This window comes from Prinia subflava, chromosome 2, assembly GCF_021018805.1.
Source record: "Prinia subflava isolate CZ2003 ecotype Zambia chromosome 2, Cam_Psub_1.2, whole genome shotgun sequence".
Classification (NCBI taxonomy): Eukaryota; Metazoa; Chordata; class Aves; order Passeriformes; family Cisticolidae; genus Prinia; species Prinia subflava.
Genome location: NC_086248.1, coordinates 36,235,513 through 36,249,182, shown reverse-complemented (window position 1 = coordinate 36,249,182; position 13,670 = coordinate 36,235,513). Strand labels below are relative to the sequence as shown.

At 35.6% G+C, this 13,670-nt stretch overlaps 1 protein-coding gene across 1 annotated transcript in view; it reads left to right on the top strand.

The window, feature by feature from the left end:
- The window catches only part of RNGTT (RNA guanylyltransferase and 5'-phosphatase), a 172,766-nt gene that overhangs the window by 53,767 nt on the left and 105,329 nt on the right, over positions 1-13,670 (top strand). The window contains exon 11 of the mRNA XM_063389629.1: positions 10,297-10,461. Coding sequence (XP_063245699.1) covers positions 10,297-10,461 — 165 coding nt within the window. The remainder of the gene's footprint in view (positions 1-10,296; positions 10,462-13,670) is intronic.

The window sequence follows — 13,670 nt, the reverse complement described above, 5'->3', positions numbered from 1 at the left end:
AGGAACTATTTTTTTCCTCAGTTAAGTAACAAAAAGTAACACTGGCATGGTGTAGGATCTGATTAATGCATTCTTAGCAAAGATGCTGAAAATAAGTACAACTTTCCTTTTCCTTTCTAACCCTGGCCTTTAAATTTTTTAACTCTAGCCAAGTTTTTGTGAGACCAGATTGCAATGGTAAGAATAGACTGAATGCTTGAAGAAGAGTAATTATTTAAATGCTTAGAAAGGAGATAAAGATTTGATTAAATTCCTGATACTTTGTGCATTGAATTAAGTCAAGATCAAGTTTTCTTTGTCATTATACATAACAATGCTGTTGCTATTGATAAAATTTGTCATGGTAAACAGGTATGCTGGTCATAAATCCTGCCCACAGCCAATGTGCTCATTGAATTAATGCATGATAAAATGTTTGTTTTAAATCCCTGTAAAATATTACCATATCTGACTTTTCTTTTACAAATCTCATTTTAAAGCAATGTAAGGCTCACAGTCCATGCTGTCGCTCACTTTTTGGCCTATTAACCTTATCTTAAAGTTGTACTGTGAAAGTTTTGAGGGCACAATTCAGAGATGCAAGTGTTTAATTGCATCTCTTCTGTTTACAAATGCACCTGGCTCCAGTCACCCTTCTGTCCTTAATTTTAATTCTGAGATTCTTTTTCAAATGGTATCACCTGAAAATACAGATTTAAAATGCTTTTGTTACTAATAGTACCCTGGAAAGTAAGGATGCTATGGGCATGTTTGCTCCTGCACCCTTTAGATTATTTCTTGTGAAGACCTATCTAACAAACACCCAAATGCTTGTACTGGTGTTCCTGTTGTGTGTTATATTCTCAACCCCTCAATACATGTCACCTCATTCCTTCATGGCTCAGGGCTGTCAGGTAAATGAAATATGGACCATCCACTCATTTTTTGCTTTGCTTTCTGCTCTTAGTCTGGGAGAGGTGCATTAAGCTTGGCTGTTCATCAGCCTCCAGTTTTTATGGTACTGTTTATTGAGAGCAAGGGCAGCCTGGCCAGGTAATGGATTTGAGTATTCTGAAATTCCAAAAGGGCAGTATTACAGTATCGGAAGAGCAACAAATGGTGGCTTACAGGATGGACAATCAACACAGTAAGGGAGTGATGCTGAATAAGCTTTTGGGTCCGTGAAGTAGGATTGACATGTCATAGCTGGTTGTAATTTTAAAGTCCTTCTTGCCTTATTCCCCTTCCCTGTTGTTCATCTTTTATCCATCATTAAAAACCTGACTTGTATGTCTGAATAGCACAATTTAAAAATCTTATGTTTTTGGTAAACTTTCAGACAGCTACCTTGTGCTTTCTTCACTGTTACTCCTTGTGTTTTGGTAAAGTGCACAGCAACTGGAAAGTAGCATTTCTGTTCATTTTTGCATCTCTTTTCAAAAAAGATCTCCTTTGCTATGGTGTGTGCAAATAGTAAGTTATTGTTGAAGAGTGATAATTAGTACATGCTGATCAGGATGTCTTTGGTGTTTTCATGCTCTTATTTTTTTTATCTAAGCTGCTTTCTGTTGGGGAGCATTCTTTAGTGTTGTAATTAGCTTGAAGCTTGACTGTTTTACTTTCTGGTTAGATTGTGTGAAAAAACCCCATTGATTTCTTTCTTTTCCTTACATCTATTACTTTGATCCTCCTTTCCCCAACCCAGGGGGGCACTATGGATCATACTGGAGGTGCCTTGTTTTCCATATTTTCCAAAATAAGGTTTAAGAGAGTATTATATAAAAGCAAAAGGGAGTTAATTAAATTCCATCATGTCCTGTTTTATTCTCAAAATATAAGTGTTCTTATACCTCAACATGAAGCATGTCTCACCAGAAAATTTTGAATGGCAGATTATCATTAATTGTCAGAAGAGACATGAAGTGTTGCTTCTGGGAGAGAGATACAGGACAAGTAGTTCCCCAAGAGTAGCTTTAGAAGTGACCATAATACTAAATCCTTTATATTTTTCAGGTGTTTGTGTCTGTACTCTTACTTGCTTACCCTGATGTGATACTTTCTCAGTAAACCATGAAACTTGCTGTAAAAAATACAAAGTCACACCTGAAAGTTTAAGTTGGGTTGTAAATGAAATGACTGAGATATTTTAAATCTTAAACACTGTTTGGAGAATAAAGTCCAAAACCAATTTTTTTGTTCTTTGAAGGTTTCCTTAAAAAGCTTTTCTCAATATCTTTGTTAAATGATTTTCTGCTTCTCATGAATTCGAACATTTAGAACCCCTCACTTTTTGTCTGCAGTATATTTTTATCTTCTTACGCTATGGAAACTTATGATTAAATAGAAAAACTGTCTCCTTCAGCTCATAGTTTATGACAGTCATTCCCATAGGGACTGCCAAGTGGACGTAAACCTAGCTTCTGTCTCAAGCAAATATTCAAATATCTTAAAAATGTGACAGTAATCACAGCTGAAGTAGAAGGTGTGAAAAACTTTCCAGTGGGGCAGGTTTTCCAGTTGCATTGTTATGTCTAGTTTTCTAAGTAATGGCAGTGAAGTCTTAAACACGGCTTTTCTTGTCCAATATATTTCAAAACAAAAATCTATAGAGTATTGGGGAAATGTCATATGGAAACAGTGAGTGTGTTCCAATGTTGTAATGTCTTATTTCCCTAATTTAGTTTTAATTACTCCTTTTCTACAATTGATCTAGCAACAATATTTCATTTTTTCAGCTTTCTCCCCGTCTCTTCCCATCTTTTTCCTGTTTCTAGGGGAAAAGAACTAAAGAAAAAAAAACCAGTCAAAGTTAATTAGAAGGATGTAGCCAATATAATTGGATAATTCAGGATTGGTTTTATGAAGGTTGAAAGAAGGACCTCACTAGTATTTTCGTTTCCATGCCTAATTGAGATTAGAGAGAATTGGGATTATTCAGTCCGGAATTGGGATTATGCTCCCTAATGGGGAGAGAATTGGGATTATTTGGTCTGGAAAAGAGAATGCTTAGGGGAGACATTATTGCAGCCTTCCAATACCTGAAGGGAGCCTAGAAGAGATCTGGAGAGGGACTTTTCACAAGGGCCTGTAGTAATAAAACAATGGGGAATGGCTTTCATTGGCCAGGTTTAGATGAGGCAGTAGGAAGAAATTTTTAAGTGTGAGCTTTGTGAGGCACTGGAGCAGGTTGCTCAGAGAAATTGTGGATGCCCCACATCGCTAAAAGTGTTCACAGCCAGGTTGGATGGGGCTTTGAGCAACCTGGTCTAGTGGAAAGTGTGCCTGTCCATGGCAGGGTGTTGGAACTGGATGATCTCTAGGGTCCCATTAAACCCAGACCAATCTATAATTCTAACATGATTGAATAGCCTGACTGACTCTTATGGTCTAGGAGAGAATGTGAAGACTATGTTTTCATCCTTTTTAGAATATTCCTCTTATTTAAAATAAATATGAAGAAGAATACCAGTTTCTCTTGAAATGAGTATAATATTTTCAGTGTTTCTTACTCATAAGATAACCATGAACACAATGAACTAGATATCTGAAAACAGATTGTGTACTGAAATGATAGATATTTACAAGTCTTCAGGTGTTACAAGCTGATACTTAATTTTTAGTTCTATCATGGTTTAGGCAACGTAGGTGGTTCCTTTTCTAAGACAGTCGTTGTGAATAAGTGCTGATTGTTATTACTTTTTCCCCCCTCATTTCTAGTTTTTACAAGGCTTCATACTAACTGTACTAGACAGTCTTATTTTAAATACCATGATGTGATTTATATTCTGAAAACACCAGTGCCACAATCTTTTCAAGTATAAAATGGCTTGACTAATGTTTTTAAGATGAAGGAATTTTCCCACGGTTCTTTAATTCACTGGAGTGATAATTCCTTATCATAAAGACAGCCTTGTTAAAACTTAGCAATAGCTATTCCTATGAGGAGTCATTGTGAATGGCTGATAGAAAGGAAAAGAGTGTGAGGAGAGTAGAAGTAGAAAGAGAAAATATTGGCTGCAACAGACACTAGGTGGTCCAATTAAGGTAAGAATCCCTCCATACTACATGCAAGACAAGCTCTAGGAAAAATAATTAGAAAAAACAGAAGCACTAAAATCCTGTGTTTGACTTTGAAGATAGCCTACATTCAGTGTAAAATAAATTATTAAAACTTATATTCCCATATGCAATTTTCTTCTGTGTAAATATCCCATGGTGATAATGACACATCTGTTTTATAATTAGGGTTTTTTAGAACTATGACTTTTCCTTCTGTAATTGAAGTGGGAAGTTCGTCTACTCAAATTACCTGAGGGGAGGCAACCAGTCTAGACGGAACAGGATTCCTTTTTATTTTAGTCATTTATGTCCCAGTAAAATTCCCTCATTGAGTTCTGGTTGTGAGGGCTCAGAAGGATTTCTAAATGAAGTCACTGTACATTCAATCAATGAATTTGACTGAGTTGTCTGTTCTCTGAAAATAGTAACTACTAAGCTTTCAGTGCCCAACTGGAGCTTTGTTTTCAAAAGAGAGGGCTTAGGTGTTCATCTGTGCTAGATGCCTGTTTCCATAATTCTGCCTTTTTATTGCCCCGTGTTGGTGATGAGAATTGTAATTCAGTCACTTCAACTGATTGTAAATATTCTGCTTTGTATTTGTTATCTTTATACTGGTGATGCAAATTTATCATCCAGTTGCAATTACAGAGTTTTGTGGGTTTTATTGTGAATTTGTTTAAAATTTTGAGCAATCCAAGAAGAGTAAGAGAGAAATGTTTGTAGTACAGTCTACTTTTTCTGTTGTGGTCATATCTGTTTAGTCATAGTTTTGACAGTCCTGATATTTTGCTCAAGTTATGTTTACTAATGAAAAACCCCAATGGAGCTATATTTGTATGTTCTGTTAGACCTTGGTGTTATCCATTGGCTACTAACTTCTTTCCTTTGTACATTTTAAAATTTATTTTCAGTGATATATTTTAAGGAAATATAGTAATTTAATATATGTCTCAAGCAATGTTTTTAATAGGTCTGATTCTTCAAACCATTTTGTTCTGTGGTAAATCAGAGTGATATTTCATTGTACAAAACAACAACACATAAATTGTAATCATGTTCCTGCAGCACACTGGTTGTATTGTTACAATTGAAACAGTATTTCACACACTGTACCTCCTTGATGCCGATAAAGTTTAGAAACTTTGGAAACTGCTGAATTCCTTGCCCCTGTTGTATGTATTTTCAATATTTGAGTATAAAAGTTAGAAAAGCCCCAAAATTTTGAAGTTAGATAACTGCCAAAATTTTAAAGTTAATTTTTAGATTCTATTTATTGATTGTCATGCCTTTTGCCTTTTAGAAATAAAAAACCAAGGGTCATAATTCTATAAAATTTTTCATTTCTCTTATACTTTACTTTTAACCCTGCTTAGAAGAACTTCATAGGAAATAAAAAAAACCCTTTTTTTAGGTATTGAATGTAGTAATAATCTTACTTGCAAACTCGAATAGCACCTTGAGATTGGTTTTATATAAAGCTATGTGCACAAAAAAGGCAGCATCTATAAAACCATGGTAAGGAGAAATATATGCCAGATCATTAATATAAAATGCAAAATATTAAACTGCATGGTCTTCAGAAGTTGGGAGAACTAATGATGGGCTTTCACTGGGAATGCAGATGTCAGCTGTGGGTGCCATGAATTGTCAATAATAACATTAACCACAGGGTAGAATATCGGGCTGAGCTTACTCTTTATTCTTCTCTCAAAATCATTAAAGCGAAGACAGTTGTGACATATGTTTCGCTCTGGCTCAGTAAGTGAAGATGTGCATGGAACGTATGTCTGTCTGTGTGTGTGTGTGCTGAATTATTCATGTCTCAGGTACTGCTCTGGAGGAGCAAATGGAGCATGCTTTGCTGGTGGATAGAGTTCAGCCATATCTCATGGAGGAAAAGAATAAATATTCTCAGTTTATCCTGGACCATGCTGGTTATCAGCTGTGTACAGAGGCCCAGGCATTATTTTTCTTTTTACTATAGCTGCATTGCGGAAAAAACCATGTAAATACCAAAATCAAAGATGAAGTACTTTTATGGAATTTAGCGCTTGTGTAGTGTGTGTGTGTGTTCATGCATCCATCTAGGTAAAGGACTCTCCATATAAGGCTTATGGAATTTGCTGAGCTGTGACCATGAGGTAACCCTTAGAGACACAAGGGAAGGGAAACTGAAACCTGGAGAGTGATGGTGGATCCTCAGGGATACCTTTCTCCTTGTGGAGAGAGAGGCAGGGTGTGCAACAGAAATCAGCTTATCCTCCAATCCCCGTCTCAGAGACTCCTTCTATCTTGCTGTATGTAATGCCCTGGGATTTGAGTTACTCACCTGGTGTAACATGAGGTTGTGGCTTCAACGCTGAGGTCTCTGGGAATGGGTGGAGGGCAGGAGCACAGCCTGACGCTTGTCCACATTCTGCCTTCTGGCACCCATTTGGAGCATTGTTAGAGGGACTGGTTTTGTTGGGTGGGTAGATTTTTTTTTTGGTAGTAGCATTTTAAAATTTTTCTTATTTTTTCCCTTGGTTTTTTTCAGCAAATAAATTACCTTTCCCCATCTGCTCAAGACAATGGATACTAAATGAGCTGCAGACCCTGTTTTTCAGTGTTTTAAAGCCCATTTAATTCTGTGATTCTTGTGTGACTTGTTATGTATGATTTCTGTTGAGAAGTTAATTTGAAATAACCCAAGTTTAAATTTAGAAATTTTGAGTCCTGGGTGGGTTTTAAAGTTCAGTGGAAATTTCATCTCACATTTTGAAGTTATGTGGAGGATGTTTTAACATCAAAAGCATATTTTTCAAGCCCACTCCATGCTGTGACCTTAGTGCAATGCACAGAGTTTCAACAGGTGATGAAAACTCAGCTCTTTGAGGAAGAGGTGTTGATTCAGCAGTTGACTTTTCTCTTAAGACTTGTCTAAATGATATTTTGCTTTAGGATACATTTTATTTACAGTGAGAGGGAAGTGTAACTTTCTAGCATAGGTAGGAGATACATGCTACTTGTTAATTTTGTTTTACCCTTTGCTAACACACTTATTTTAGGTTAAAATGTCTAGAACAGGAATTATCATTTAAGTTACCTCAGTAACTATGCTGTCAAGCAGTAGTGACCCTCATCCTTCTTAGACAAGTAGCAACGTACATATTAGAATAAGATTTTCATTTTCTGAATGCTTAAGTTAATAAAACATCTATAAGGCCTAAAAACATGCTATTACTTAATGCCTGGGTTTAGATTATGCACACAACAATGTCTTGGTTTTTGACAACTTTTAAAAGTGTACTTCATACACTAAATAATCTCTTCCTGGTTTTGTCAAGGTCTCTGAATTATTTATTGCAGCCTACGTTACCCTCTTACTTATTTGCTAAAAGCAAAGAATTTTGTCATTCCAAGATGTTGGATATGTCTGGGATAAATGCATTATATAGCAGCAACATTTTTTGTAATTATGGGAAATGTCTATGTCTAATAACAAAGAAAGATACACTCTCCTGCAATATTGCTTTTATTCAGTATGTCCTTGAGCTAAATTCAATTATGTGCTAATTTTCTTATTGCTAATGTCCTGTGCTTTTGTGAGAAGGAAATATTCTTTGACTTCTTAGTTTACTAGTCTGATGAAGAAATAGCTTGGCAGCATTGTCTGTGTTTTCCTTTCTCGTATAATCATATGTCAACCTAGCTTTGACCTTTATTTGATGAAACCTAGCTGTAATATACCCTTCCACTTAACAGGCTTTAAAACAGAAAGATATGATTGGCAGAACTGCAGGACATAATTAGTTCCAAGTAGATGAGAAAAGTGAAAGGAATATTTTAAGGAAAAGAAAGTGATTCAGCTGGTTTATGGTGCGTATGAAGTTGCCTCAGCTTTTAATTTAACTGTTCAGGGATGGAAATAAATTTAAATCACTGTATAAAACCATTTTTTGAAGGAGTCATTGTCAAAAAAGCTTTCTAAATAACCTAGCTGCATATTGGCTTATTGGAAGCTTAAATGTATGAAATATTAATTAGTTAATTTGCTCTTTCAGACCTACTAATAAAATGTGACTGAGTCAAAAAGGTACTGTAGGGAAGAGACAATGTGCACTAGATCATGCTGAAATCTACCTAGAAAATTATGAGGTTTTTTAAGTTGTAAAAAACCATATATACACATTTCTCAGGAAAAAAAATTCTTCAATCAGTTCTTCAGTCAGTTGTTACAGGGATTGAGATATGTTTTCTGTATTTTAATTACATGTATAAACCAGGACAAGCTCAGTCACTGAGCTTGTATGCTATACATAGGGAGAGAGAGAAAGGAAGGTAAAAGAAGGAAGAAAAGATTGATTAATTTTCCAAGATTTTGTCTGTGACACTTAAAAATCTGTAGATCATGCATTTGTATTCTGTGAGAAATGAATAAAGAGTGAACCACTCTCTTGCCCCTTGGATTTTTCCATACTCTTAATTTTCCATTCATTGGAATGTCTCTTAACTGATAACACATTCATGTTTGAAAGGAAGACAACACTGCAGGTACATTAACAGCCAGCTAAGCTTTCTTCCTCACGAGCATGGATCAGTGAACAGAGATTGGGAGACATTTCACCCATGGTGTCTGCCACAGGCTTTGTACAAGATGTGCTTCCACACACAGTGATGGTGGCTATGCTGCCTGTTCTTATGTAGACTGAAGCAGAGTCCTAAAAGAAAGTGCTTGTGAGTTACATGTGGTATGGGAGCAATGCATGATTCTCAAAGCTGTTGCCATGAACAACTGAGGACTTTGGTAGAGGTCTAGTAGGTTCTAATCCTGGCAAAGAAATATAAGAGAAACTTAATGCCATGTTGGGAGCATGAAATGTCAAAGATTATGGTGAAAGCCAATATGATTTTGGAAAGAACTGATTAAATTCATATTGTCTAAAATTGGCACTCAGTTTTTCTCTTAATTGAGATACCCATTTGGATAGTACTTGCTCTCTTACCTTTGTATGCCTCATCAGAATGTCATTTTGCCATTTATTTTTTCGGCTGTCTTTCCAGCTGACCAATTCAGCTCCTCTCTGACGCATGTTGGAGCAGTGTTTTTTTCCTTTGAGCTGCCTTTAGTACAGAGATACCTGGTAGCTGGTACCATTCTTCTGCTTGGCTATACTGCTGCCATTGATGATTTGAGTCCCATGTCTTCCCTGTGTCTTTCACTCATTGCTTTCAATTTTTGAAGAATTATGGTTTGCAAGCCAAGGCTCTGTGAGCTTATTCCCTGTAGACCATGAAAGGAGTGGGTTTTGAAAATTATTTTCTTGTGTGAATGGGGTGGCAAAATGAGGGATGATCTCATGTAAATAGCTTTCGGTGCTATATCACACTTGTAACAGTGCAAATGTACGAGTTCTGTGTCTCATTGCTGTGAAAGTGACACCTCCGATTGAAACGAGCTTTAGAATTTATTAGCTGACAGTTGCTTGTTTTGTTCTAGTGATATCCATAGCGTGTTTTCCTCACTATTTAATGCTCAAAAGATAATAAACACCATTACAAGCCGTTACTAATCTGACAAATGCACATTTTGAATGCTCATACTGATCTGGTGCAATGCACCAAATATAGAAAGAGCAATGTAAAGCTGCTGTTTTATTTCAGCTCTTGAAAGGTCAGGGCATGCTGCTGAGGCTTAGTGAAGGGTTTTACTGCCTTTTTGTGACTGAGCCATCAAATATCTTGCAGGTTTTTGTAGCCATTGTTTATTGGCACATTTTCCAACTGCAGCTACTTTTCTTTATTCTATGACAGAAAAATGAACGTTAATTAATGTTTCTTTCAAGGCATCAATATGCTGCACTCAGAGCAAGGAATTCACTTAAATGTGTAAATCTTGTTGCTTTGTCATTGAAAGTATTGTGAACAAAATGATCTATATAACTTCAGAGGAAAGCTATGTGGAGAAGTATAGCTGCCATATAAAAGCTATAATTAGGGAATATTTGTGTCATTTTACTTAACTTTAAAGGTATTTAGGTGTTTAATTCATTTGTGGTTGAATGCATATTACAGGTTTCTAGCTTTCTGTGAACTTCGATTTGGTTAAACCTCTTACAGCCTGAGAAAAAATGCTTGAAAACCACATATTTGGGAAAAATCTAGTAATTTGATAATACTTCTATGTATCTGTAGTATTTTAAATATTGTGTTAGGAAAACTTAGATGGTTCAAATAATTTGGTGTTTGATTTTAATACTGATTTTTGTAACTTGGCAGGGACAGCCTGTTGGAGACTGTGATTTTAATGTTCGGCTTGCATGTATAGAGAAAGAGATTATATTTCCACGACATGAAAAGATGAAAAGTGGTCTCATTGACAAAGCACAGGAACCATTCAGTGTTCGAAACAAACCATTTTTTGACATCTACACTTCCAGAAAGGTAAGTTGATTTCAGTTGTTTTATGTTGTGGTACCGGAGGCATTAAAACAGTGGTAGGTATAGGTTTTCCCTCAGCATTTTTGTTGTGTCTTCCAGTGAGTTTCTCTGTTAACCAAATGTTCAGCAATGGTCGTGGGCTGATTGGCGGCTTGGATATTCTGAAAAGTGGATTTTGTTTTGTTTTATTACTTACCTTAGGCTTTTAGAAAACAGTTTTTGAAGATATCAATAAAACTGAAGTACCAGGTAAAACTTTAAGGACGTTGCAATCTGCATTTGAGATGATTGTGATTCAAATGCAGTTCAGTCAACAACTTTTTACCCTAATGTGTTACCACCACCTTAAAAGCATCTTTGTGATAAAAATATCTATACACATTTAATTTATTTGGATCTTTGTGGTTGCTGTATGGCTTCTTTGGTGTTTTTTCCTTGGATTTTTTTTTTTGTTGATTTGAGGTGTGTGTTTTAAGTGTCAATCATGACAGACTCTGAAGTCTTCTACATTTTGGAGTTTAGGTGACACATTTTTATTTTTGTACAGTGTACATTATAGGATATTTTTGTCCTCATTTAAATCAGTCTTACCTACTGAAATATGTTCTTTTTACTCCTCTTAGAAGAGAAACCTTCTTAGGAGGCTTGATATCTGATCATTGTTTTCAATAAGCAATAAGTTTTATGTCAATATTTGAGAATTGTTTGTATGCCCTATGGTTACTGTAAGGAGTTTTAGGTAGCAGTTCCAGTATTGATGTGGAGTTTTATCTAAGGCAATATTGATAAACACTTACGAGAAATAATTATTGGTTCAAAATTGATTTAAAATCTATATCTGCTCAAAAGAATAGGGTTCATCAAATATATTCTCAAAAGATCAATGTATAAACTAAATATTATTGTTGCTCTTACCTCAAAATACCTTTTTCATTTCATTACTTCCGTGAACTTAATGAGTGTGATGCCTGTAAAACTTCCTTAGGGTAATGAAAAAGGGATTGCATTTTCATATTCATCATAACTTTCTGAATTTTTCATTATGTATGGTCAGAATAGACTATAAACAATAGTCCAGTCTATTGAAGCATTGCCCTATTCTGAGAATAAACTGTTTAAAAATAGTATTGTTTTGACCAAAGGATCTTTATCCTATTTTTATTCAGTCATTGCTGCAACTATAGCAACAAACATAGTGATGAATACCTCATCAGTATAGCTGAAAAAGCGAGCAGACTTCCTCTTTGAGAGGGTTTGCCAACTCTGTACAGGATAGCAAGGTCTGCAGGAAGAGAAGGAATTTCTTGTGTCAGCTAAGTCTGTTCCTATCCATCAATCCCTCTACAGAGACAGGTGCTGCTGCATGGATCCTAAAGGGTGTCAAGTGGAACCTGCTTAGGTACATGTTCTGTTTGTGTTCAATTAGGCGTTTTTCTTTTCTTTTCCAAGAAGAGTTGGATCCTTTCATGTTTAGAAAGACTGTAACAGGATCCTTCCTTTCTTGACTATAATGAGCAGCTTTGTGGTGCTTATTTTCTGGCTAAAAACCATCACAAGATCCCTAAAGATTATACACCCTAGATTGGTCTCAGAAAAGTTGTGGTTTTTTTAAGCCTAGGTTTCTTCCCTACTTTCTTCCCAGTGTACTTCACTGAGAGAAGACGTGACTTCTGAAGTCACCTCCAAGGCTTGTTGTTCTCAAAGATCAATGGAGGTAGCAGTCCTTGGTCACAGATAGGATGGCTCTGATTGCACCAGCATATTCAAGACTGAAAAAGTGCAAAACTCATACCTGGTCAGAATAGGTTTCATCAAAACTTTTGGAGTATGATTTGGAGTTGGTTGTTTCTTGGGGTTTTTTTTTATTTTTTCAGTAAACTGGGGTTTGCTTGGGATCAAGCAAACAATCATGTGCTTCATCACATCTTATTTTTGTCTTGAGAAGCTTTAATTTTTGAAACATGTTCTCTTGCAGTTTGCAAGAGATGCAGTTTGCAGGGTGCAGTTTGAACCTCACAAAAGAAATATTCTGTACCTCTTTCTCACAGCCTCCCTCCATCATTCCTTTCTATGATCTAAGACATTCTACTCCATTCTTTTTATTAAAAATAATGTATCAGTAAGCATGTGTTAGACTGTGTGGACTGTAGGAAGATTACTCAAGAGGCCAGGAGCCTCAGCACTATATTTAATAGCAGAAAAAGTGGCTAAAACTTTTAATTATACCAGAAAAAATAAGTGTTTTCCATGTAGACTTAGTTGTTTTCAGTGAAAAAGTGGAAGTAATTACTTGAAATAGCAGTAAACTTTGTGCTGTGTTATATAATACATCCAATAATGAAAATGTTCTTAGAGTTATGGATTTGGAACTTTAATACCAGAGTTAGGAACTGACTGATTTTTTTCTAAACTGAAAATCAATTTCCTGTGTAATGAAATGCACTTTTAAAGTGCAGTTATAATGTATGGCAGCATTTGTAGCTGTGTCTTGAGATTTAGTTTTGGATTTTGGAAATAAGGGCTGTGTCTTTATAATGTTGCCTTCACAGTTATTTTAAGATGTTTGGATGGACTTTTATTTTTTGTAGGAATGAGTTTTAGTGGTAAGGCAAAAGAAACGGACAATCACTGGGGAGCAGATTGTGTATTCCCAGAGTCTCTAAAAATGTTGCCTTGTTGAACTCTGATATTGATGAAGGAAGCAGTATCACTAATTTTTTTTCCTCTGTAATCAAACACAGATTAGTATTTTAGTGTTAGCTGGGAACACATGTATTCTGTGATAAATTTTTCCTTTTAATGTAACTTCCAGGTACTCTTAGACATTGTTGAGCAAAGTTGAATTTTTGTGTTTGTCCTTACACTTGCATGATTGGTCACTTTTGTTGCATTGCTTGCTTTCTTTGCATTTATTGAATTGCATCAGAACTCAAGGAGGTGATGTGGTCAGATTCTCCCAACTGTTGCCTAAGGATTGCAGCAGTCAGTGGAAGAGCCTGAGTTTTAGTTTAGTGCTTTAAATTCTTCATACTCTTAGGCTTTGAACTTTGGCCTTGTATTTGCAGGAATATTATTTTCAATATATAAATAATATATTTATATATTGAAAATATATTATATAAATAATATATTTTCAACAAGACATTTTTTTCATTATATTGAACAGGAAGTACAGGTGCATAGAAATAATTCTTGGAAACTCTTGGCTTTCA